At 37.5% G+C, this 25088-nt stretch overlaps 7 protein-coding genes across 15 annotated transcripts; 6 read left to right on the plus strand and 1 right to left on the minus strand.

Moving 5' to 3' along the window:
• Positions 1-189: 189 nt before the first annotated feature.
• Positions 190-5923, plus strand: LOC122006303. 6 transcript variants are annotated; one of them, XM_042561754.1, is made up of 6 exons: positions 198-550; positions 856-1722; positions 3334-3419; positions 4406-4540; positions 5142-5348; positions 5472-5923. In XM_042561754.1, exons 1-5 carry the CDS (start codon positions 257-259, stop codon positions 5284-5286), a joined length of 1527 nt encoding a protein of 508 aa, XP_042417688.1. In that variant the 5' UTR covers positions 198-256; the 3' UTR covers positions 5287-5348; positions 5472-5923. The 6 variants fall into 6 exon arrangements, with proteins under 6 accessions (XP_042417691.1, XP_042417692.1, XP_042417690.1 ...); XM_042561757.1 differs by lacking the exons at positions 5142-5348; positions 5472-5923 and adding an exon at positions 1853-1952 and having other exon boundaries at positions 190-550; positions 4406-4450; XM_042561755.1 differs by lacking the exon at positions 5472-5923 and having other exon boundaries at positions 193-550; positions 3334-3379; positions 5142-5194.
• A 549-nt stretch (positions 5924-6472) lies between these two features.
• LOC122006306 (uncharacterized protein At2g23090-like) lies at positions 6473-8389 on the plus strand. Its single transcript, XM_042561761.1, has 3 exons — positions 6473-6680; positions 6760-6800; positions 8071-8389. The coding sequence occupies exons 1-3, from the start codon at positions 6608-6610 to the stop codon at positions 8188-8190; spliced, it is 234 nt and encodes a 77-aa protein (XP_042417695.1). The 5' UTR covers positions 6473-6607; the 3' UTR covers positions 8191-8389.
• Positions 8390-8698: 309 nt separating this feature from the next.
• LOC122006310 (mitochondrial import receptor subunit TOM6 homolog) lies at positions 8699-10051 on the plus strand. 4 transcript variants are annotated; one of them, XM_042561766.1, is made up of 2 exons: positions 8699-8928; positions 9412-10051. In XM_042561766.1, the coding sequence occupies exon 1, from the start codon at positions 8751-8753 to the stop codon at positions 8907-8909; it is 159 nt and encodes a 52-aa protein (XP_042417700.1). In that variant the 5' UTR covers positions 8699-8750; the 3' UTR covers positions 8910-8928; positions 9412-10051. The 4 variants fall into 4 exon arrangements, with proteins under 4 accessions (XP_042417700.1, XP_042417698.1, XP_042417699.1 ...); XM_042561764.1 differs by having other exon boundaries at positions 9803-10051; XM_042561765.1 differs by having other exon boundaries at positions 9810-10051.
• Positions 10052-12407: 2356 nt separating this feature from the next.
• On the plus strand, positions 12408-13629 carry LOC122006307 (elongation of fatty acids protein 3-like). The gene has a single exon (XM_042561762.1). The coding sequence runs from the start codon at positions 12561-12563 to the stop codon at positions 13503-13505; it is 945 nt and encodes a 314-aa protein (XP_042417696.1). The 5' UTR covers positions 12408-12560; the 3' UTR covers positions 13506-13629.
• Positions 13630-14202: 573 nt separating this feature from the next.
• On the minus strand, positions 14203-17210 carry LOC122006308 (ADP-ribosylation factor-like protein 2). Its single transcript, XM_042561763.1, has 5 exons — positions 17073-17210; positions 16867-16977; positions 16510-16672; positions 15165-15245; positions 14203-14524 (listed from the first exon to the last, which is right to left on the minus strand). Exons 1-5 carry the CDS (start codon positions 17135-17137, stop codon positions 14387-14389), a joined length of 558 nt encoding a protein of 185 aa, XP_042417697.1. The 5' UTR covers positions 17138-17210; the 3' UTR covers positions 14203-14386.
• Positions 17211-21035: 3825 nt separating this feature from the next.
• LOC122006312 (probable ribosome biogenesis protein RLP24) lies at positions 21036-23810 on the plus strand. Its single transcript, XM_042561769.1, has 5 exons — positions 21036-21182; positions 22692-22799; positions 23077-23190; positions 23260-23396; positions 23473-23810. Exons 2-5 carry the CDS (start codon positions 22719-22721, stop codon positions 23636-23638), a joined length of 498 nt encoding a protein of 165 aa, XP_042417703.1. The 5' UTR covers positions 21036-21182; positions 22692-22718; the 3' UTR covers positions 23639-23810.
• LOC122006311 (thaumatin-like protein 1) lies at positions 23649-24856 on the plus strand. Its single transcript, XM_042561768.1, has 2 exons — positions 23649-23791; positions 23867-24856. Exon 2 carries the CDS (start codon positions 23950-23952, stop codon positions 24694-24696), a length of 747 nt encoding a protein of 248 aa, XP_042417702.1. The 5' UTR covers positions 23649-23791; positions 23867-23949; the 3' UTR covers positions 24697-24856.
• The last annotated feature ends 232 nt before the right edge of the window (positions 24857-25088 follow it).

The raw sequence follows: 25088 nt of genomic DNA on the forward strand, positions 1-25088 counted from the left end.
ATCAGTTTTGAAATTATTGGTCTGGAATCAAAATTGAAAAATGAAATATAAAAATAAATAATAAATAATAAATTGTTGTTCAACGTGTGAAAAAGTGCACAATAATAGTTTAATATATTTTTATTAGAATAAAAACTTTACTACGAGAAGATTAAAAAAATGGCAAATGGGCCAAAAAGCCCATCAGTGAATGGCTGCCGCGTAGCCACCAACTGGATGAAATGACCGGCGCTTGGCTACCACGACTTCGACGGCTATGGAGTTCCGAGCGCTCGATCTCCGCAGGATCCTTCGTCTCGTCGCTTCCACCGCTCCTCTCGGGGGAAGGTGGAAGCGGCTGCTGAGCACCGCTGACGCTGGCGCCTCCGGCGAGTTCCTCAGCGGAAGCGCCTATGAGGTGCTAGGGGTACCGGAGTCGAGCTCCTTTGCGGAGATTAAGGCCTCGTTCCGTAAGCTCGCCAAGGAAACCCACCCTGATATGGTCGCATCGGGTTCGCCTGACGACGCTGCCGCCTCCGATCGCTTCCTCCACGTCCTCGCCGCTTATGAGGTAATTCTCGCGGATCGTAGTCTGTTTGGCATATCGTTAGAATTTGAACAGCATGATTCAGCCCAGAACATCAATGGATGAACTATTTTCACTCGTTAGTCGTCTCTAGTTTCTTTAATTCGTTTGACGAACATCTGATTAATGCAGTCCGGATATATCTTTGGGCTTTTCATTATCCATAATCCTTTTATATTGTTGTCTTGAGAAATAAACATTAAGTACAACACACGATTACCCGGCATCCAGTTGAACCTTGTTTTGAAACATGTAAAATGGTACTCAATGTCCATTATGATTGTTTGCAGATTCTTTCCGATTCTAAGAAAAGAGCTGACTATGATAGCTATTTACTTGCTCAAAGGCAAACATTTCAAAAACGGTGTGGATTTGCTTCACCCATCTATTCCCAGAGCTCCTCACTAACGATGGCAAGACATACCAACGTAGTGGAATGGCTAAAATGGTACAGACTTGCCGTTGATGATATTATTATGGAGAGGAGAGTAGCAACGGGCACTAGTTATTTTGATAAACTAGAAAATGAATTCTACTCGGCAATACGGATGGCATATTATGGGCCACCAATTGAGTCTATTGAACTACTTCCTGATTGTTTTGAAGCTGAAGAAAGGTCTGGATATGAAACTTCAGAGGTCCTTCAGCTAGTCTCAGGACGTGATTTGTTTGGAATTGTTAATTTGGTGGACAGACTTCCTGAATTATCTTATATTTTCCATGAAAAAATAACCAATTTTGATTATTCCATGGTTCATGGAGCTCATGAAGATGTTGAGCAGTCTATCGTGGAAGGGAAGGTTGCTCATTCAAGGAATGCCAATATTTCTGGGACAGAAATGGCTCAAAGCAGTGTGTCTGAATCAGATGCTTATAAAGACCTTGAGCTCCATATTTTTGGGAGAGTAGTTGCTGTAGCAAACAGAAGTCAGAGATGCAAATGCATCGACTTGCCCATAGTGGATTCAGAAGACCATATACATATCTTTCTGCCTACAGATGGAGCCAAAAACTCAGCTTCGTCAGATTCCTCAGGATCAAGAACTTTACTGGGAATAGTCACTGGACTTGGGACGAGCACGGAGGAAGATTCATGCTCTGTTTATAATAGAACTGGGGTTAAAACGCACGTGATTATGAAGCATAGAACTTTACTGGTTTGTGCCTTTCCCTGTTTATGCATCGGCTACCTCTTTTTGGTCTTATTTTTCCTGCAGTTTGTGTACTTAAATACCAATATGTTATACTTCTAAATAATTAAATTTCTATAATGGTTATAATATGCAGGTTGAATACGTCTATGCCACACCAGTAGTGGAACAAATCATAGACAAGGTCACAGGTGGAACAATTGACAGTCTTTTTCCCATTTATCCTTTTAGTTGAGGTAGAAAATGGATTGAATACTGACTTAAAGTGGACATCAGTTTTTGTCCATCAGTATTATTCTGCTTCAAAAATTGCTGTCCAAGCCTGTCAATGGTCCTGTCCATGTCCATTGAGTTTTCATCCAATAGTCATGTCAAAATGTGAGAATTGATGAAGATATTTTGTAAGCATAGGACAGGTAAAACTAAAAAATGGGAAACTAATATAAAAACCTGGTTTCTATTGTTTAAAGAAAAGGTAAAAATGAAAAAGGAACATAGAAAATATTATGCTGGACTTTGACTAAATAGTAATTGTTTTTAGTTTATTCAACAACAAATTGGAATCTCTCCATTTATCTGGATTCTTGAATATTTAAACATGTCTGGATTTGGGCATATATGCAAAAAATTATCATTACAATTTAGGCTAGATGGATTTTCATAGGAATGCAATGTGGCAGGTACATTTGTGCACATACTTTCATCCTTACAATTTGAGCCCTTTGCTAAAAGATGAAGTTTTTGGGACAAGCAGTTCAAATGATCTTTAGCATTCGAATCCTTTTTGTATTCGCAATTGTAGTAGTTTATTTTTAAAATTGTTGTTGCTATGTGACCAAAAGGTCACGGGTTCGAATCCTGGAAACAACCTCGCAAAATGCAGGGTAAGGCTGCGTACAATGGATCCTTCCCCGGTACTCCGCATGGCGGGAGCTTCATGCACCGGGCTGCCTTTTTTTAATTGTAGTAGTTTATTTTTAAAATTCAACAATACATTTTACAAACAATTATATCATACAACAAGGCTACTTTATGTTTAAAAAGAAAGGCCGGTTTTTGGTCTCTAACATGGATATAGTGCAGTATTTATGCTTCACTGCTTAACATGGATATCATTGTTTTATTTTAAGTGCATATATTTTGCAATTTTTTGGAACTTTATTATGCTTCATGTATAACAAGTCTCTTTTGTCCTTCTCTTTTGTTTATACAAGCAATCCTTTTCTTGTGGTGCACAGCTACATGTTGATCATGTATCTAATATTATTCACTTGCATTTTCTAATGCATCATACCAAACTTAATACAATAATTTTCCTACATGATGTACTGTTCATTTATTCTGTTTTGCAGATAAGAATTTCTTTCTCATTACTTCACTTTTAGACAGTATGTTAGAACCACATAGGATGCAGAAACATCTGTAACAATTGAAAATAAAATCATTTGTATCAAGCAGATTAGTTTGTGATTCACTTGGTATGATAAAGGTAAAAGATGCAAGTTGACTTTGGGTTATTTTCAGGACAGATGTCATTTTTGTTCATTCTGTTTCAGCATCTCTCACTTTGATCTATTTACTGCAATTTGCGCTTTGAGATTGCCTTCATAATCCCAGGTTAAACACATGCATTGGTTTCAAGTTCAAGATGAAGCTTTAACTTGTGAGTGTCGATGTAGTAGAGCTTGCTTACCGCCTAGCAAGTAGGTATTATGTTAGTCATGGTTCTATTTGTTACATAAACTGCATGAGGACTTTTACTCAGGTTTACTAAAACTAGTTTTCTGTCTTTAAATTTATAGTTGCAGGTAGGCATTAAATGAAAATTATTTTCCTTATACTTTAAAAGATTGCTAGACTTGGAAAAGGCCTTTATTTATTTATTGAAAAAGATGAGATATATATTTCTGTACCAAGTGTGACCATTCTTGATCAATATTTTGTAAATGGATTCTTGAATTGTTTTGACATTAATTTCTTTACTCAACTTGATTCTTGCATATCAATCACTTTTATCTTTAGATGACCCATACCATCATGATGTTGGATATTTCTAAGATAATAATGTAAAGTAGGACTAGCCTAGGTGGCTAATCAACCCTCCTGTTGGGTTAAGCCTAGAACAAAACTAATGAATGAAGATAGAAAGTTAGATAAAACATTTAAAATGATAAAAAGATATATATATATATATAGGAAAATAATAAAGGTTATAAATCTAAACTCTAAAATACAAATTAGATTCAAAATGTAAAGATGGATGGATCATCTGAACGCAAACACAAATTTGTGCAAATGCTTTTTTTATTTTCTAATCTAGCATTGTGCCTGATACTTGATTTGGTGAACATATATTGAAATAAAATGATAAAATTGATTGAAATATTACAAGTGATATGGTGTTATACAGAGGCCAGTGGAGGATGAGATTTATTTTACTACCCATTGGTAATTGCAACAATTACTTGACAATGATGACAACAATGAAGAAATCTTCCGTAATTGTGACAATTCTTGGAGTAGTTTGCCTCAAAATTGCACGTTCAAACTCAGTATTGGACCGGTCCTAGTTGAATTTGAAATTGGAAAATCTTTAAGGCTGTAATATTGAACTATTACTTCCTAGTTGTAATGGTTTAGCAGCACAGTATTCCTGATTGTCTTTGGTATTAACAAGATGTTGTTACAGATATTGGCTGTTTGAACCTCGATGTAGCCTTCATGATATTGGTGGCTGGTATATTGAAACATATGGACGGAACAAGAAGGGAAAGACCATCCTATCTAGAAGACAGTGGGATGGTATGATTGAACACCCTGAAAAGTAAGTCCATGGACTCTGTTTAGATCATAATTTCTCAGATGTTCATTTCCTATCTCTTCTACAATGAGTATACCTAAAAAATTAGAATCATATTTTTATATATAATTCATCTACTAGTCATTACCACAATTCATACTTTATAATTGTATGAAGCACCTGCTTATCTCATTTATGAATGCACTTCACTATGTAATTAAATCACTGGTGTCTATCTCACCCTTCATTTCTGTGAGGATTTTATGGTTAACAATGATTCTTTCTCGTCATTCCATTTCCTTCTTATTGATGAATGAAATGTGTAGGTTACACCTCAGATTGCATTATATGATATGCAAACTTCCAACATGATTTCTATTTACACATCAATTCCTTTATATGTTATCTGAAACGAGCAGAGAAATGCTTAGATGAAATTGAACGTTTTTATTGAATTACATTTTTATAAATTGGAAATTGAACTTGTAATACTTTGTTTACTTCAAGTAGAAAACTGTATCCATTGGCCTTATTGGCATCACAGAAGAACTTTATCTTTCCACAGCTGATGTTTAATAAGAATCTATAACTAGTAATCTTATGGTTCATGCTAACCTAAATGCAGGAGATTACATCCTGCTATTTATTTGATTGCTCTGGCGTACCGGACATTAGATCTTGAACATGCAAAAAGGAGCCAAAGGAAAATTAAGGATTTTTTTGAGCCTTATTATTTTAGCATTCGCCGATGGTGGCAGCAGATGACATAATTGGATATAATTTGAAGTTCCAGTAAAGGAGAAACTATTTCATTTTTGAGACGACGATCAGGGTATTGAATCCCTCTTTCTCCTTTGCTCTGATTGAAACTAACCTTATTCTTTGAGCCATTTGTTTTTTCTAAAATCATGATAATGCAAGCAACTTTTCTGAAAGTGCATGTAATGTTGAACAGGTTCAACTAAGCATATCCTTCGTGGGATTGCATTGATAGTGAGTTGGGTTACAGAAATAGCCTGAAGAAACATGGAAATTTTGAAGCATTATATTGCTTTCTTGCCAACTACTATATAGTTGGGGGAGTTTCAAGCTCGTCTTATGCACAGTGAAATGTCATATCTGATTTCGTCCAGCATTCCAAATAGTTTGGAGCAAACACAACTTGATACGACAAATGCAATGCAGATCATTGGCCACTATATCTGCTAGACGGTTCCAAGAACTCTCATGCTATGTGTTTATCGCAAAGCTGCCGAATGAGGGTAATGGAGTTTAGCATTGGAAGGTATATGCTCCCTTAGGAACTTAAATAACTGTTGTATATATTCATCCAGTAATGGAGTAATAATGTGGCAATCATAGCATCACTTTATTGGAATAAAAGTTGTCATTTCATAATTGGATTAACTTAACGGTCTTGGTTGGAGGATAAAATGATAGAATCTGAAAACTTTAGGGATATTTTGACAACCTAAAAATCCCGGAGAGTATTTTGAAAAGGTTGATCAAAATAGATATATATTTGTTGTGAAGGTTAAGAAAATGGCGTTATTTTACGTGCTTTTTATTCCATTAATTTTGTGTTCTAATTTCCTCGCAAACTACGGAAATATTTATTCAGGGGGAAAAAGATATGTTAAATGTAACCTATTCTTTTTAAAATTTATCTAATAATTCGTCATGCAACGTTAGTTATATTTACTCTTTTTTTTTTTGAAAATTTGAATATGTTTGAGAAAATATGTTATGAACGTCAGATTAAATGTATTTATTAACCCGTTTAAATAAATGAATTAGATACATATAAAAGGGAGACCAAGTAAATTTGAACCTTACGCACATTGATGAGAGCCTAATCAAATCAACCAAGGCCAGGCCGCGATATATTGCTTCATCGGAGCCGTCCATACGCATCGCCCACAGTTTTTTAACGGCACACGTCTCTTCTCCTTCTCTTGCATCCGCTCTTCTTATCCCTCGCCCAACCTACGCTTTTGTCTTTCCTACCAAATTCTACTCTCCTTGCCGACAGATCGGCTTTGATTCGATCCAAAAAAAAAGGAAAAAAGAGCTGCGAAGAAGAGATCGGCGATGGGGGGCGGTAATGGCCAGAAGTCGAAGGCAGCCCGCGAGAAGAACATGGAGAAGAATAAGCCTACCAAGGGTAACTCCAGATCCGTGTTGTTTGTCGCCGGAGGATTTGATTTATTTTTATCCTTCATCATTTTTGTTTCGTTGGGCAGGGAGTCAGCTGGAATCGAACAAAAAGTCTATGACCATCCAGGTTTGCTTCCTTTGCTTGTATTTTTCTATTGTCGCTCTTCTTTTTCTTTAGATTGCCTTTGTCTCATTCGATTTCTGGTTGGAGTATGGAGGATTTGGGATATAGTTGGAGGGAATTACTTGGATTTTGATTCTGAATTAGATTAAGTGGATGCGTATTTGGAAGCTTGTGGACTATCCATGCCAAAATTGTGCAAATTCGTTGTCAGTTTCGTATGGAGTGTTTAATCAATGTTTTTCGTGAGACGGTAATTTAAATGTGTAGCATGGATCTTCCGTAGATATTAGCCTTGCTTATAGTTCAATATCTAAGGATCCGTGTATCCGACCCCAAGTAGTTGTTAATAACTGTGTTTGTTGTTGTTGTTGTCATATAATTGTTGAATGCATTTTGTTTACGATGCAACCTCTAAGCTTTTTACAAACCTGAAATTTATGAAAGTTAGCTTTAATTGTTAGCAGCAGCTACAATATTCGTATTAAGTTCTATCGCAAATTTCATTTATTGTGTAATAATTAATCTAGTAAGTAATATCAGTATAAGATACAACTAGTACTTGATCCATTGTTTTGTACAAGTCGTTCATGCGGTTGCTTATGCACTACCATATTCTTATCACTTCAATCTTCAATTTGGGCATCTTGACCAAACTAGTTGCTAGTACAGTAATACTCTCCAACTTATTGTTTTTAGAAAAAGAGAGGTTACTTATTTACTGTATGTTTGTTACAATCGCAAAGAGTCAATATATCTAAAGGGAAGATAGGTGTAAAGCACCGGTTAAAGATTCATCAAGCTCCATGCTTCTATCATTTTTTCCGAAAAATCACTTGCAATATATGCATATGTTTGGTAACTTTTGTGTTTGTCTTGTCCAACCAAATTCGTGTTTGTTAAACGACTACTTATCCCAGCTTATGTGACTACTGCAATGTAACTTGGATACAACTCCTTTACACATCCCTTTTAAAATGATTTGTGGCATGCCATTTTTTTCTTAAAATCAAAGATGAAGCTAATGTTTTTTTTAAAACAAAAAAAATGCACCCTTGTTTTGCTTGTTTTAAGATGTAGTGTAGTTACTACCATATTTCTTGAAGCAATGCTCAGTTTTTGGAGATCAACAATGTCGAAGTCCTTTCACCTACTGCTATCTGTGAATTAATTTCTTATTTCATTATCAACCATTTAAGTAGAAGTCTCATTATTTATTATTTAATAAGCTGATGGTGTTCTTTTTCTAACTATACGCTTGTTGATGTGAATCCAGTGCAAGGTATGCATGCAGACTTTTATGTGTACTACGTCAGAAGTCAAGTGTAGAGAGCACGCTGAAGCAAAGCATCCCAAGAATGATCTCTATCAGTGCTTCCCCCACCTTAAGCAGTAGTAATGCAAGACTCAAAGTAAACAAAAGAAATTCAAATTAGTTATGGGAGAAAAAATATTGATGGTACGGGTAATATGGCTATAATTTGGTCTACTTGTATGCCTGTCAACTTGATGTTAAATTCACGTCTCTAAGTGTGTCGAATTGTTTAAGAAAATGAATATGCTTCTGGCAATGGTTCTGTTATTGTGCTTGTGCATCCCCTCTTTGTATTTATGTTCAATTCCACCACCTTCCGTTCTGATTCACTCTTAAGTTTTATTTGAAATTTTTTCGAGTTCCTTTTAAGAGCAAAATGCAAGCAATTGCAAAAATTGAATATGTAGATTCCTTTTAATTTAATTTTCTGGGGCTTCAAGTTCTTGATTTGCAAACAAGGCAAAATCAACATCATATTTCTGGGCTTCAAATTCGATGGACGGAAGCTTGGCCCAGCCCAAAACCCGATACATGGATTAAGCCGAAAAGGGCACACTATATATATTCCACGCTAGCTAAGGACGCAGTAAACCGCACTTGAAACCTTCGATCGTCGGCTAGGGTTTTGCCTTGAGTTCGCCATGTTCAACATGCCGCGGCGCCCGGACAAGGCCACGGCCTACAAGCAGCTAAGGACTCACCTAGCCTTCATGGGCGCCTGGGTCTCCGTCATCCGCCTCGCCCCGTATGTCCTCCACTTCCTGACCAAGGAGAAGGAGGAGCTCAAGCTCGAGCTTTGATGGATCTTCTCATTTCCAGGTTCTTGCTTTCTTAGCCTTATCTGCCCATCTTTTTAGATTTGTGAAATTTCTTGTTTGACAGTGATCGTAGAGAATTTTGTTCCTTATAAGTTAGATCCTCTCGATTCCTCTCGTTTTCGCACATCTTTCATAACCTACAGTCATTGGAGGCTGCATATGGTTGCCCTTGCTGGAACTTGGTCAATTATGTCTTTGCTTGGAGAAATCCATTGTTCATGAGTTGGATCAATCATGACCATATCATAATTCAGATTGCTTTGGTGATCCTCACTTGCATTTCTCATAAATTGCAACTGCAATCATCAGTGAAGCTCACTTGCCCAATGCCATAATGAATTATCACCCCCTCCAATCTGATCCCTTCTTGCTCCACCTTCCTGAAGCAACTTTGTATGATTTATTAGATTGCATACTTGCTACAACTCTATCTTAAAGCTTGGAAGCTTAGCTCTCTTTATTTGCCCATAAATACTAAATTCAGGTTTCATGATCTTCCCCACAATCAGTAGAGTTAGCTTGTCGCCCTAGTCAGTCGTCTGAGATTGTTGTTGGATGTGGAATGCCTCTCCAACTTTCAAATTATTTCATTTTGGTAGCTCTCGTTCTGGGGAAAGGAGACATGGATGAGAACTACAATCATTGCAGAAGAATTATGTGTAATCAACTACTGCACTATCTTCAATATTGGGTGATTTTTTTTCATTATGTGTTGCTCAAACAATTATCATTCTGGTAGTTTGTAATTGCTGAAGTTTTGGCAATACAGATAGATCGGCCCAAACAAACTGGTGAAATTTGGCTTTTTTGTTGCACCTATTTTATGCCCTTTTTATAGTCAATATTCTCTACATTAATTTTCCTTATTTTTCTAGATTTCAGGTTCAATTCAGTTTGTGTATTTTCAGCAAGTAGAGGAGCTAGTGATTACAGTTCACTTATCCCAACCATGTGCTAAAGTTTATTCAAACGTTAAATGTCTACTTGGATGAGTAATTTGACCGAGCTGTTTCATAAACCAACGTTTTAATTTCTATGCGTTGGATTCCAGTGTCACCTAATTTATCTTCTTGTCATGCTTCGTATTTTGATGTCAAGTTAATAACGCCATTGATTCCTTGTTATGGGATTTCGTTGCCGTGTTTCCATGTTAATTTATCCATGGCAGTGTTTACAACTTTTCAGTTCATAGAAAATAAATAAGTCACAGTCAATTCTCCTATGCTAACACTCATTCCTCACCTTTCTATATTTATATCCTATTGTCCTCTCGGGTAAGGTCTTGGGGTCGAAATTTGGCATGTCCGAGTATGCTTCCCCTCATGTCTTATCATCTGCACTAATAGCTAGTAGTCATTCATGATTTATCTCTTCCGTGTTGATCTAGAGATGGATTGATGGAGGCATTGGAGGCGAGTGAATCGCCTTTCTGCCATCTCTTCCTTTCACCTGTCCACCTTATCTTTATACTATTCTCTTATTTCAAAACCTATTGCTACCACCTTATACTACAACTTCTCTACCTTTTTCATATCTTTATATAATGCTCCTATGCCAACTCCTATTGCTACCATTTCATCCTTCAACCACTCCACCTTTTTCACATCTTTATAGCCTTCCATTAAGCAAATTACGAGCGGCTGCTGTATTTTCTGTTATCACTAGAAAGTGGTAAAAGTGATTGTTTTTAGTTTGCAATTAAAATAAATATAAACTACAACTTGTAAGTTGGCCTGTTTACTTCTCTGACACCGAACATGAACCAAGAGTAGGGACCTACAATCTAATGTGGAGGAGCTATTGAGTATGATATCAATTTTTATTGGATTGGTAGATAGAAGATGCCCCTCTCTCTGTTATTGATGCTGATGCAGCAACCTCCTCCCAGGTTTGGTAGGCATTAGGGCAGAGGGAAAATGACCACTTTTAACTTTATTGGGACAAGGTGTTGCAGTTATGGCTGGCTAAGATTTTACCATGGAATGAAATAAAATAGTGCGACTCTGGTAGGATTTAATGTACTTTGCATTGTTTACAAAGCAACTTTAAGCTAAGAGGTTGCAAAATGCGAAATTGCTCCTTCCAGTGCTCCTGTCGCACTCAATCTAAGATCATCACGAGGGAGATAAATCATGATAATCGAAAGGAAAAGTCGTAGATGAGGTGAGAGATACAGGGTTCAGAGATTTATGTCTCGACATCCTTGTGGTTCGACTTGGTGTTCTTAGCTGCAAATGTAATTACCACTTATCATCTTGGATAATTATGTGGGATTAACTTTAAGTTAAGAGGCGCACATAGAACATAGACACAGTGGTTGGATGGGTAGTCAGTCACACCCGATCGATTTTTTTGCTTTGCCTTTTGAGAGGTGGAGGTTGCTGCCTCTCGACCCATCCAAGCTTGGATTTCACGTTGGAAAATGAACGGAGGCCACGGGAGATCCATAGCAACTTTTGCCAAATCCTACTACAGGAAAAAAGGAAAAAAAAAGGAAATTCTTTTGATATTTTATTTTGCTTTCCTACTTTTCTTCGCTCTCTAAAAATATGTAATAAGAGTCAAAATTGTTTTAAAAAGATATGATAATTCGTTTTGAACTTTACAAATCATATGTTTTTAGATGAGTTTGGGCAAGGGCCAAGGAATTCTATGCAAACATATCTACCTTACTCTTCTTCCTTTGAAATTGATAAATCAATTCAGCAAATCTAGAAAATAAATAGTCATCGATCAATTCTAGAAGCATCCAGAGGGGAAGCATGGCTCTACCAATTCATTAATTAATAAACGTGTTTAAAAACAAGTAAATAAGATGGAAAAAAATGAGAATGATAATTTATTATTATTATTATTATTATTAAAAACAAAGCATTGAAATTCAAACATGCTTCATTTCATCTAGAATTTCATCGTCCAACTTTGACTTTTCATTGGAAAATAAACAAAAAAGATTTGGGTCACGTGGCCTGGGAGTTGTTAATTTTCTAGATAGGGATAATTTCATTTTTACGTCTTATATTTATGAAAATATAAACAACAGCTTAAATAAACTAAATCACCACAGATGCAAAATTTTGATATCGTTTTCAGATGTTGATAACAAAACTTAATGAAATGACCTGACATGAAATCCGAAGCCTTTCTCGTTGAAAATAAGTTTGACCATTATTATTATTATTATTATTATTATTATTATTATTTCCTTCCCAAATCTAAGATCTTTATACGTGATCGATCAGTGCCGAGGTAAAATTAAGTTGATTTCTGAGGACAGAATTTGGTAAAAGATGATTATGTTTGCTCTTAATGGCTTTGCCAATTTATGTTAGGTGAATACGGAGATGATAGAAGTTAATTTTTAATAAAGTCGAATGAATAATCTTTCATATTTATTTTTTTCATTGATGGTGATAAGGCTGACCGTATTTTTCTTGTAATTTATATGTGATCAATCATCCATTTACCTTCTCAGTCAATTGAGCTCCTCCATATTTATCCTGACGTGGGCGCTGGGTAAAAGCTTGCCTTTGCCACTTTATATGTGATCGATCATCTTCTGACGCTGACGAAATCTAATGAACGTACGCGTTCAAGCTGCGATTTTGGTTTGGATTTTGAAGGATAAGATCGATGGAGATGAAGGCGATCAATAGCAGCATGACCACGAGCATCAGCACGACCAGGGGAGGAGGAGGAGGAGCAGCAACAACAACAGCCGCCGGAATCACATATTGGCTTGCGGAGCACCCGGCGATCGTCGGATTCCGGTGGAGCCACGCCCACTCCTTCGGGTCCACCTGGTCCTTCCTCGTAGAGTTCCTAATCCTTAACGCCCTCGCCGCCGCCTCCCTCAACCTCCTCCTCCGCCTCCTTCGCATCCACCAACCCCTCCCTCTCGGCCCTCTTCTCGCCATCCACTCCTTCGCCATGTCCCTTTCCTCCGCAGCCATCTTTCTCGGCATGCTCCTCTCCGTCGCCGCCGAGATCCGCGACACCCGCTGGTCCTGGGGCGGCCGCTCCGCCACCACCCCGCTCCGCTGGCTCCTCTGCTTCCCGCCAGGCACCCGCCCCTCTGGCCGCGTCTTCTTCTGGTCCTACGCCTTCTACCTCTCCCGGTTCCTCCATCTCCTCCGCACCTTCCTCCACATCCTCCGCCGTCGCCGCCGCACCCTCGCCGGCGTCTTTCGCCACTCCGCCCGCCTCTGCATGTCCTTCCTCTGGCTGGAGTTCTCGCAGTCGTTTCAAGTCGTCGTCATACTCTGCTCCACTCTGGCGCAGGCCGTCGTCTTCGGCCACCGGTTCTGGGTCGGCGTCGGGCTGCCGGCGGCCTCCCGGAGCGGACCGTTACTGATGCTGGCCTTCCAGGCCACGCTCACCGGCTGCAACCTCGTCTGCGACCTCGCCGTGCTCCTCCTCCACTTCGCTAAGGGCGGCGGGTGCAACGGCATCGGCGCGTGGGTCTTCAACTCCATCCTCAACGCTGTTCTCCTCCTCCTCTTCGTCGACAAGACGACAGACGAGGTCTTGGAGGAAAACGGCGCCGCCCGCCATAAGAAACAATATACTTGTCAATAACTGCCATGAAAGCTCAAAAACAGGGAGCTCAATTCCTTGAGTTATTCTTCTGCAAAGTTGTTTATAATCTTTTCTTTTTCTGCTTCAATCTTCAAAGAAGAACCCTTTTTTTCTCTCTTACAAATTAACTCAGAAGAAGGATAAATCTTTCCATAACAATGCAATCCAAGAAATTGCAGCTTCGACAAACAATCACAACAATATTCGGAGCTCGATCAATCTGATTCCTGTAAGGAAAAACAGGGGAACAGTTAAATTTAGTTGGAGTTTTATATACATTGTTAATTAAATCACAAGAAGTGGTTGACCCTCAGCTCTTTATCACCTATTTAACTATGTTAAAGCACCACGTTTTTCTTTAAAAAAAAATCTAAGATTCTGAATTTTGAAAAGCCCTTTCCCAGCAACAAAAGGTGTGGTTGGAGACCATGTTTCTAAACAGACCAATTGGATCGGGTTGGATCGATTAATTCAACTGGTTAATGAACCTGGACGGGAGGAACTAGAGATAGAACCCTAAGAAGTCATGTTAGTATCGGATCAGAAAGGTATTAACATAAGTTTCACCCTCAACCATCCATTGTCACTACCGAATAGAAGATACAATTATTTTTTACTTGCTCGTGATATTATCCGGAGGAGAGGCTTGACACAACGATAAAGTAAAATTTGCTCGTGATATCATCCAGAATGTCGATTATCAAAAATAAACTCAAGTATTAGACGATAATAAACCAGTCTCAGCATCCATGGAATAAGGCCAAAGATGCCAAATGCTGATGGCACATCAACAGGCAGAGCAGATTCAGGTTTGGTTAAATTTTGAGAATACAGATCAGTGAATGCTGCATTTAACCGTGATTGGTTTTGAAATATCATTCTTAGTCAAGCACATATATCCGCGAAGCGATATCCTGCACCAGCCAATCAAATCCCTCGAGCAAACCTTCTCCAGTATATGCACTACATCCAGCAATCTGCCAATGCCTTGTTTTGTCCATGGAATCCAAATTCAGAACCTAACAGAAAAGAATGAATCTGTAAAAGGATATAGGAATAACACATTTTTCTGATAGATGATTGAATAACAATTTTGAAGGTTGATAAGGAGATGCAGCGGATTCTCAGCCGACGAGAATTGCTCTGGAATTAGAAGAACTATCTAATACAACTAATATGCCATAATATAAAAAAAACAACGACAATAAAGTAGATCAAGCAGCGCTGCAAGCATACAATTACTATTTGCTCAAGCAACAATGACAAAGTCACTATGGTTTGAAGTAAATGCTATCTTCACTATGTGTTGCATCACATGTTGGTCCAGAGGGACTATAAGCAAAGAGCTATCTATCAATCAAAGATATCATGAATCCACAGACAATTTCATGTCAAGGATGTAAAGATCATTCAAACACACAAGCACAACAAAGTTGAGCATTTGAATGTGCTAATCAGGAAGGCATTTGTTACCAATCAGCAACGGGTTCATGCTTTAACATGAACAAAAATACAAGTAATAATGTACAAATCAACCCAATATGTTATTCTAAAATATGAAGAAAAAAAATGTTTTAAATCAAGAAATTGGCTGGGTTTCACGATCCATCAATGATTCAAAAGATTAGGAGTCACAGCCGTTTACATTCTGCCATTTACCTTGACTATGTCTTCTGGCTTGAGAGCACCTTGTATATCCTGCTTATTTGCAAAGACCAATAAAGAAGCCCCTGCTAACCTCTGCCAAAATCATATAGAATCATCTATTTGTCATCCACAAAACAATTAAGGAACCAAACGTACATTTCCACACACATACACAAAAAAAAAGCTTAATGCCAAAACGTATAAAAAGATGGAGAAGTTATTGGTTACAAACAAAATTTTAACTTATCCTGAGGCATCAGAAATAAAATTAAGAAAAAATATATAGATACCTATGTTACAAACCTACTGATGAAGAAAATAGATTTAAGGTGTATCAGTTTTTAGTTTTCCCACAGAATAATCTTGCATAAGCACCAATAGAGTTTTACCTTTCTTAGCCTCTACCACAGCAATGCAGAACTAATGATGGATGACAGAGATATGAAAGACATTATCAATAGAATCTCAAAAAATTAATAGATGTGATTTTTCAACAAAGAGAAATAGCCTTAGGTAAGCGATCCTCCAATGGTTGAGATATCCATGAGAGGTAACATGATTAGATTATGTAGTTTTCCATTTAACAGAGATTCAAAATCACTTATCCTCTTGGTGGTTTTTCACCCATTAAGGGAAAAAGAATGTTGGGACCACCTTTGAAGATTATACTCACTCATTATGAGTTCATCAAATATTTTACAACCCTCTTATCATTTTCTCTCTAAAATTCATCGCACTCCATGCTAAGGCAGCCCCTTCAAAATTAGCTAGTCTCTCTCTCCAAAGTATCAAGCCATTTGATAACAGCTCAGTAACTATTCGTTATGTGCTTCAGTCGCCCTTTTATTTAAAGTAAAAAAAATTAGTAATTGCTGCAGTGGTGTAATATTATGATGCATTTGCCTTCAATATGTCAGATATGATTCTTATTAATATCTACTAGTGTTAGAATGTGAAATTAACATGAATACTACTATCTCATTCACTGATGTCAGATAAATTAATCTAACCAGCAATGAATTTCAACTTTTCACCAAAGAAAATGATCATAATTCATATCCACTCTCAATTCTATCACCAATTAGTGTCAAACACAAGAATAAGACAACTCCTAACATTGATATGCCAGCCATAGGCACAAAGCTATACCCTCAATGTAGGATGCAACAACTCCAAAGAAAACTTAAACAACTTGATATATTGAGCAAAGGTAACATAGTCACTTAAAACTTTGAGCTATGTCTTGTCTATTAAAAGATTTAAGTTGTGAACTACATAAACATATAGGCAAGTATTAGTGACAATAAAAACTACAATCCAACCCAAGATGCATATAATAAATTTTATTGATCTTAACCTCTTCTTTCAAGAGATTTTCGAGCTCCAATCTGCAGTCATCTAACCTCCGGACATCAGAGCTGTCAACGACCCAGACCAGGCCATCCGTCTGCTCGAAGTAGTTACGCCAGTAGGACCGAATAGTCTTCTGACCACCAACGTCCCAAATGTTAAGCGAGTACCTGAAAGGCGCCCAAAGCCAAATAGAGATCCATCACCAAGATTTGATTTTTCTTTCGGTCTCTTCTTCCAATGGCAGAACAGATGTTTGATAAAAAAAATGATTCGAATTTATAGCCAAGATATCATTTTTATTCATTTTACGCACTCGAAATACTCAAAATGATGAAAGAGAAGGGTTAAAAATAGGACTAACTTTTGGTACTTGATGGTCTTGATGTTGAAGCCCAAGGTGGGGCTGATGACGCTGGTGTCCTCGCCGTTAATCTTCAGCACAATGGTAGTCTTCCCGGAGTTGTCCAGTCCTCTGTGAACCAAACGCAGCAGGAGAGGAGAGAGCTCAAGGAGAAAGGCGACAAGAGAAGAAAAGGAGTGAAGGAGAAGAGGGGAGCGATTACGTACACCATGAGGATTCGCATCTCCTTCTCTTTCTTCTTTATCTTCCTTATTATGCTGAGAAGCCCCATGTACTCCGGCGAGATCGAGGAGGAAGATCAGGATTCGTATCCACATCGAGCTGAGGCTGAGGGATCCATTAATATATTGTGATTTTCGGGTTCGGGTTCATTCGGGTTCAGAACTTCAGATCTTAAAACTTTAAATGGTAAATTTGATCCAAAACTTGTTCCCACTTTTGGGATCAGCTGATTTGGTTTGGTTTTATTCTATTAGTTCGATTTTTATGGTTTTGATTTTGAAAATCTCTCATCCAAAATTAAAATGATTTGATCTGATTTTTATTGTAATATGGTCAATTATATATTATTTATATAATAAATTAAATTAATTTCGTACAACTATAAATAGTAATTTAGAGATAAAGAAAAAAATATTAATTTATTAAAATAATTATGAATTTAAAACGGAAGTACAAAACAAAGTATAATATTAAAATTTTGTTATACGTAAATATATAATTTAATTATGTTATTATATTTTTTTTTTTTTAAAAAAAACAGACAATTATACAGTTGAAATTCTATTGTTACCATACCACACCCGCAGTTTGAATTGAAAGCCACTTTCTATAATCTACAATATAAACTTATGATTCATGGTCAATCCAATAAATTTATGTTACCACCACAAATATTTAAATAGCATTAGAAACTTCAAACTCTATATCCATAAAAATTATATTTTAAATATAATACGATTGATTCGATTTACTTGATTTTGTAGGAGTTAAAATTACAAATCGAATTGAATAATCAAATTTTAAAAAATTTAAATTGAAATTGACTGAAACATTAAAAAAAAAACTAAACCAAAAAAATTAAGGATACGTTTGGTTCACGCATGTTTCATTTTCATTTTCTGAAAAACGTAGGGGGCATTTGGTACACGCGTTTTCCATTTTCATTTTCTGGAAAACGCGCATTTTCTGAAAAACGGTGTTTGGTTTGCGTTTTTCGCGAGCGTTTTCTTAAAAATTGGCTATCGTTTTCTAGAAAAACAGAGAATGACAAAAAGTCGTTTTCTATTTTCTAGAAAACGCGCGTTTTCTAGAAAATGAAAATGAAAACGGTACAAACCAAACGCACTCCGTACATTTTCTAGAAAATAGAAAATTTTTCGTCATTCTCTATTTTTTCAGAAAATATTTCATATCTATTTTTAAAAAATAGATATGAAAAATATAAATCAAACACAATTTTTTTAGAAATGTGTATTTTTCAAAAAATAAAAATAAAAAATGTACAAATCAAATGCACCCTAAATTTTTAATTTAATTGGGATTTTCGGTTTTAATCGAATTATGCCCACCCAAATTTGTTTATAGCAGTATTTACTTAATTACTTTCAAGTGGATCCAAAAAAAGAACATAGGTCGATTTGATCGAGTCGGATTTAGAAATATGCGAACAAAGGTTGGCAGTGGGTACAAATATGCGAATGTTGCTGTGCTCTTCCCGTTAAAATCCTAGTCCTAAGGTAAATCCGCCACTATCTATATAATGGTAATAATTAAAATTTAATCTAATTAAATATATTTAGGAAATTAATAACGGTAATTTACCAAAGGGCACACCTAAATATTTAAATTTATCAAAAGGCGTACGCTACTTTGACATTTACCAAAGAACGTACTTGTTTAAGTGTATTTCCTATTTTACCCTCCTGACATTTGACTTTTTCTATCATTTTCTTTCCTTCACTATATTTCTCTCTTCTCTTTTTTTATAGGCAGAATATATAAATAACATTAGTCAATTTTTAATAATATTTTAATACATTTGAAGAAGCAAAAATAAACAATGGACACTATATTTGAACTCTCTGTAATTTCAGAAATCCACTGGAACTAAAATGAATGTAATCGGAGCTCTCTAGGTCGATCAGTGGGTTTCGGTCAAAATCCACTGATGGACGTAGAGACCTCCGATTGTACCCATTTCAGTTTCTATGGATTTCTAAAATTGCAAGGAGTTTAAATATGATGTCCATTATTTATTTCGGTTTTTCGTAGATGTTAACATGTAAAATCAAAGAATCGGCAAAAACGCCCACGTTGGGCTTGATATGGAATCATATCAGGCCCAACGTGGGCCTGATATCATTTCATATCAGGCCTAATGTGGGCCTGATATCATTCCATATCAGGCCCAACGTGGGGTTTTTGCCGATTCTTTGATTTTGCATATTAACATCAATGAAAAGTCGAAATAAATAATGTACACCATATTTGAACTTTTGCAACATCATAAATCCATAGGAACTAAAATGAGCTCAATCGGAGCTCTCTAGGTCCATCAGTGAGTTTTGGTCAAAACTTACTAATGGACCTAGAGAGCTTCGATTGAGCTCATTTCAGTTCCTATGAATTTCTGGTGTTGCAAGGAGTTCAAATATGATGTCCATTATTTATTTCGGTTTTTAATTGATGTTAACATGCAAAATCAAAGAATCGGCAAAAAACCTCACGTTGGGCCTGATATGGACTGATATCAGACCCAACGTGGACCTGATATCATTCTATATTAGGCCCAACGTGGGCCTGATATCATTCTATATTAGGCCCAACGTGGGCTTGATATGATGTATTCGCTTCCTTTCATCTTTTTGGTTCCCCTACTTATTTGCTTCATCTTTTCACAAATTGTATATCGTTTGCCCTTTTGATTCTCAAGCTGAAAATGATTATAGAAAATAATTCATTGTATTGGTGAATAGTTCCCTGTGTTTAATTCATAAGAGATTATATAGGCTAATTGATTTTTTTTTCATTTTCAATATTTGTGTATTGTAGACATTAATTCGTTGACCTTGACTTGGAGTTTTCTTTAAAATAATAGTTTCATGGAAGTTGTTAGACGAGTAATTTGACAGCTCAACAAATCGTAACGCCAAGTGTAACATCGACCTATGCTTAACACTGACTGAATTTCCAAGCTTAGAGTATTTTTTATCTTGGGAGAGACCATGAGCATGAATAATTTGATAATTGATACCTCACGGTGAGGATAAATTTTTAATTGGGTGGTTGTGGAGCATTCAGAGAATCATATCAGCGTTGATGCGAAGAGTTTTTTGTCGATTTTTTAATTTTGCATGTTAACATCAATGAAAAACTGAAATAAATAATGAACATCATATTTGAACTCCTTGTAATATCAGAAATTCATAGGAACTGAAATGGGTTCAATCGGAGCTCCCTAAGTCCATCAGTGGGTTTTGACTAGCGTGGGCGTTTTGCCAATTCTTTGATTTTACATGTTAACATCTATGAAAAGTCGAAATAAATAATGGACACCATATTTGACCTCCTTGTAATTTTAGAAATCCATAGAAACTGAAATGGGTGCAATCGGAGGTCTCTAGGTCCATCAGTGAGTTTTGACCGAAACCCACTTATCGACTTAGAGAGCTCCGATTACACTCATTTTAGTTTCAATGGATTTCTGAAATTACAGGAGTTCAAATATGGTGTCTATTGTTTATTTTTGTTTCTTCAAATGTATTAAAATATTATTAAAAATTGACTAATGTTATTTATATGTTCTGCCTATTAAAAAAAAGATGAGAGAGAAATATAGTGAAGAAAAGAAAACGGTAGAAAAAGACAAATGTCAGGAGGGTAAAATAGGAAATGCACTTAAACAAATGCGTTATTTGATAAATGTCAAAGTAGCGTACTCCTTTTGGTAAATTTAAATCTTTAGGTGCGCCCTTTGGTAAATTGTCAAATTAATAATAATATAAAAATAGTTAATAAGAAAATAAATTTATATGATAATATAGAATTTTTTATATTTTTAAAAATTTAAAATAAATTTTAATTTTTTTTAATTATATTATATATTAAAATGATTATAGTTTTAGAAAATAAATTTTATTTATTAAAATCTAAGTTCTAAATTTCCATTAACTTGCGTCTTCTCTGTCTTCTCTCACTTCTCACGCGTCGAAACCCTAAATCGTCGCCGCCGCCGCCGCCTTCTTCGACATCGCGCCAGCTTCCCATCAGGCTACGCCGGAGCGCCTCCAACGTCGTTTTCCGATTCATCGGAGGTAATCATTTCCGATCAGTTCCGTTCCGGCCGTTCCGATCCGTTTTTTACTGTTATAACGTCCGAGAACGGCGTTTCTGAGCAAGCACGTTATTTACCAGAACTTTGGGACGGCGTAAGCGTTCCCGTGCCGGAACGCCCGTTCCGGCCGTTCCACGTCCGTTCCGACGAACCATGGATGACAGTTATATAAGGATTGGTCTAGCATGGGTTTAAAGTTATCTTGTTTGTATAGTTGGTTTGGAAATTAGAATATTTATGTTTATTAAAATCTAGTTTATTTTTCTGTTTGATTTGAGATGTTATCTGAACTTCATGATCATTGTTGGGGTTGATTTAACAAAACTATTAAGACTATTTGGTGTAAAAGGTTAGATTATTAGTGAAAAATCAGATACAAGTGACATGATAAAATAGGAGCGTAATGCACTGAGGGCTGATTGAGTGCCCGACACTCTAGTTAGGTAACAAGTCCAGCTTGTTGTTGGACATGACAGATTCTTTCAAAATCACAAGTGACATGGTAACATGAGAGGTAATTGTTCATCAACCTTATATAGTAATGCACTGAAAGCTGATGTTTGTAGCCTTATCCAAGTGTATAACCTAGTTAAGCAGCAGTTCAGCTTGGTGTTGTGCCTCTTGGTCCCCAACGCCTTTTGGTTTGATCAGGATGTTTGTTCAATTAGGTTTTATACCAAAATCAAGCAAAGACTATGTTAAATACTTAGTTCCACTAATTGTGTTCCTGATTAGCAATGGTGCATCGATCCCATGTGTCTGTGAATATAATTAGTAGGCAAGAGATTTGGTAAGAATTTTTCTGAGGATTTTATTTGTAGATATTGCATTGATACATGGGTACTTTTGTTGGTAGGGTCACTACATAATAAAACTCTTTAAATTAGGACACTTGTGAGGTCAAAAATTAAAATGCTTGTAATTATATGGCTTTCTGATTGCCCAACTAATATTCTATAATTGATTGTTAAAAACCCTAAATGATTCTCTACAAATTAATTCAACATCTAATAGATGTGAGTTCTTGGGACCTGTAGAAAATCAAATTGACATGGCAAATGAAAAGTAGATAAAGCATTGCATGAAGTATTGGACATTATTTTATTTGTCCATGTAGTCAAAAAATTGTTGCACTATTACTTCACTCTATTTTTGTTATCTTATGTTTGTTCAATCTTCTAGTTAAAAGTGGCATGTGAGAAAGCATATTTTCTTGTCAGCCTCTTCCAATTCTCTCTTTCCCTCTCTCTTTCTCTCTCTTATGTATCTCATAATTATTTCTCACGTAGTTGGCTGAGAAAGTTAACCAAACATGTATTACCTATAGTCTCTGCTAGTTATCACATGGCTAACTAATTGCAATATATACACGATAAAGGTGTTGTTATTTAGATCAATTCTGTTAAAATTCATTTTCTATAATGGACTGGTCATGATACTCTATGCTATTTGTTTATTTTATTTATTTACTATTTATTTTTCTATCCAGGAAATAGTGTGTTGAGTTCCATATTCAATGAGGTTAGAGAAGTGCTGGTTCTGCTCCTCGACCATATATCCAGGCCATGGAATTCAATTTGTTCGCAATGACGCAAAGGTAAGTCCTTTTTTTTTTCCGCCAGAGTAGTGCAGTCTAAGTGATGTTACTGGGTGGTATAGACTTGCATGTCCGGGAGTTATTTTTCTTGTATGTTATTGGACTTGTATAGGGCGTATATAGTAGTAGTGTTTGAAGATGACCAATAAAATTCTTATAATTAGTAAGTTAAATACTGAGGTTGAAGATGTGAAGGATATGGGAAACAAAGAAAACTCAGTTATTCATCTTCTGCTAGCTACCTTTTCTGTTTATTGTGACCTTTCTCGTGATGCAGATATTTAGGTTCTGTCGATCTAAGTGCCATAAGAATTTCAAAATGAAGAGAAATCCTCGGAAGGTTAAATGGACAAAAGCATACAGGCTATTGCATGGCAAGGATATGACTAAGGTGAGAAACATTTGCATGAAAAACACTATAATATGATCCATTAACTAATCAACTGTAATCTTCCTCAAGGACTCAACATTTGAGTTGGAAAGGAAGCGCAACAGGCCTGAAAGATATGACAGGAATGTTACTGAGAAGACACTACAGGCTATAAAGAAGATTGACAAAATCCGAGTCGCAAGGGAGGCTAGACACCACGCAATGAGGTCAGTTTCTGCTATTATCGATCTTCTAATCAGTGACTTACTCGTCTGAGATTGCGTAATCGCTTGTTTTGTGCAGGTTCAAAGGTAAAAAGGCAATGGAGCATCGCGCAGCGATCACCGAGCTGGAGAAGAGCATTGATTTGGTCAAAGCACCTGCTCCCCTGCTCCAGGCTCCACAAGAAGATACTGCAAAACTCAAGGTCAAGGTTTCTCAGCCGGAGGCAGAGTTCATGGAAGAATGAGGCTGATATTGACGATCAATCACTCCCGAAGGAATTAAAAACGCCATTGGAAGTTTTGTTTCTTGTTTCCGAATTGTTATGGCGAGATGAACTTGGTGGTTTGAGAAAAGAACTCTCGCTGTTTGATGGTTTTGATGACAATTACCAATTACGGTTCGTCATTATTCTTTTATGATTTTTTTTTCTTTGACCAATTAGCTACCGTTGTTCACACGTAAAGTGCAACAGTGACAATCATTCTGCTACGCGGTGATGATCTTTAAATTCCTGGATCGTTCGTCCATCCGCGGTACTTGGCTCGAGTAATTGCGATGACTTCGTCTGCCACCACCGCTCTCATCCTCCACTTCACTCTCCTCTCACTCGCCCATGCCGCCACCTTCCAGATACTCAACCTCTGCACCTACACCATCTGGCCCGGCGCCATCCCTGCCGGCGGCCGCCGTCTTGACCCCGGCCAGGTTTGGACCATCAACGTCGCCCCCGGAACAACAGGCGGACAGATCTGGGCGCGCACAGGCTGCTCCTTCAACTCCACAGGCATCGGCAGATGCCTGACCGGCGATTGCGCCGGCCTCCTTGAGTGTGAAGCTCGCGAGCTCGGGTCTCTGCCGGTCACACTGGTCGAGTTCTCCCTCGACCAATTTGAAAACCTCGACTTCTTCGACATCTCCCTCGTCGACGGCTTCAACGTACCAGTGAACTTGATCCCGACCAGCGGAGGATGCCCGGCAGTACGATGCGAGGCCGACATCACAGCGAGCTGCCCGGAGGAGCTGAGGGCGCCCGGCGGTTGCAATAGCCCCTGCACCGTGTTCGGGACCGACGAGTACTGCTGCCGAGCAACGAATAATTGCCGACCGACCAATTACTCCATGTTCTTCAAGAGCAATTGCCCGAACGCTTACAGCTACGCGTCGGATGACGCGACGTCGACGTTTAATTGCACCAGCGGGACCGACTACACGGTGGCGTTCTGCGCTTCCTCCGGCGGCGATTTGGCCACCAGGTTCGGGCGGATGTCCGTGAGACTGGTCGTCCCCCAAATCAACGCGTAGGATACCTTGCTGGATTTCCACAAAAAAGTTGATGGGCGAGAAGTCATAATGCACGTAGTCAAAGTCTGGCAAGCCGAGTCTTCTCAATTCGGCCAGCGCTCAACTTTGTAGACTACTTCCCGCGGGCAGTTAATCTGATAAACATATTAGAATTAGACCACATAACTGTTAGGACCAAAAGTAACTAGAGGGGGGGTGAATAGCTCGTCGCGTTCGCTCGGTGCGCTTCGTTGCTGGGCGTTGCTTGTTTCTTCTTGGATGTGCAGCGGAAAATACAGAAACAAACACAAGCACGCTAACACTAGGATTTTACTTGGTATCCACCTCATAAGAGGTGACTAATCCAAGGATCCACACCAACGCACACACCCTCCACTATGAATAACACTCCT

Source organism: Zingiber officinale, chromosome 7B (genome assembly GCF_018446385.1).
Source record: "Zingiber officinale cultivar Zhangliang chromosome 7B, Zo_v1.1, whole genome shotgun sequence".
NCBI classification, from domain to species: domain Eukaryota; kingdom Viridiplantae; phylum Streptophyta; class Magnoliopsida; order Zingiberales; family Zingiberaceae; genus Zingiber; species Zingiber officinale.

Excerpts from the sequence above, each read along its gene's own strand:
- LOC122006306 (XM_042561761.1), top strand. The coding sequence starts at position 6,608 with ATGGGGGGCGGTAATGGCCAGAAGTCGAAGGCAGCCCGCGAGAAGAAC. Across the intron at positions 6,681-6,759 it reads GAAGAATAAGCCTACCAAGG|GGAGTCAGCTGGAATCGAAC; the intron begins GTAACTCCAGAT and ends TTCGTTGGGCAG. Across the intron at positions 6,801-8,070 it reads AAAAGTCTATGACCATCCAG|TGCAAGGTATGCATGCAGAC; the intron begins GTTTGCTTCCTT and ends ATGTGAATCCAG.
- LOC122006311 (XM_042561768.1), top strand. The coding sequence starts at position 23,950 with ATGACTTCGTCTGCCACCACCGCTCTCATCCTCCACTTCACTCTCCTC.
- LOC122006308 (XM_042561763.1), bottom strand. The coding sequence starts at position 17,137 with ATGGGGCTTCTCAGCATAATAAGGAAGATAAAGAAGAAAGAGAAGGAG. Across the intron at positions 15,246-16,509 it reads AAAATCTCTTGAAAGAAGAG|AGGTTAGCAGGGGCTTCTTT; the intron begins GTTAAGATCAAT and ends TGATTTTGGCAG. Across the intron at positions 14,525-15,164 it reads AGCCAGAAGACATAGTCAAG|GTTCTGAATTTGGATTCCAT; the intron begins GTAAATGGCAGA and ends CTTTTCTGTTAG.
- LOC122006303 (XM_042561754.1), top strand. The coding sequence starts at position 257 with ATGGAGTTCCGAGCGCTCGATCTCCGCAGGATCCTTCGTCTCGTCGCT. Across the intron at positions 1,723-3,333 it reads TGAAGCATAGAACTTTACTG|GTTAAACACATGCATTGGTT; the intron begins GTTTGTGCCTTT and ends TCATAATCCCAG. Across the intron at positions 3,420-4,405 it reads GCTTGCTTACCGCCTAGCAA|ATATTGGCTGTTTGAACCTC; the intron begins GTAGGTATTATG and ends ATGTTGTTACAG.
- LOC122006307 (XM_042561762.1), top strand. The coding sequence starts at position 12,561 with ATGGAGATGAAGGCGATCAATAGCAGCATGACCACGAGCATCAGCACG.
- LOC122006312 (XM_042561769.1), top strand. The coding sequence starts at position 22,719 with ATGAGGTTAGAGAAGTGCTGGTTCTGCTCCTCGACCATATATCCAGGC. Across the intron at positions 22,800-23,076 it reads TTGTTCGCAATGACGCAAAG|ATATTTAGGTTCTGTCGATC; the intron begins GTAAGTCCTTTT and ends CTCGTGATGCAG. Across the intron at positions 23,191-23,259 it reads ATGGCAAGGATATGACTAAG|GACTCAACATTTGAGTTGGA; the intron begins GTGAGAAACATT and ends ATCTTCCTCAAG.
- LOC122006310 (XM_042561766.1), top strand. The coding sequence starts at position 8,751 with ATGTTCAACATGCCGCGGCGCCCGGACAAGGCCACGGCCTACAAGCAG.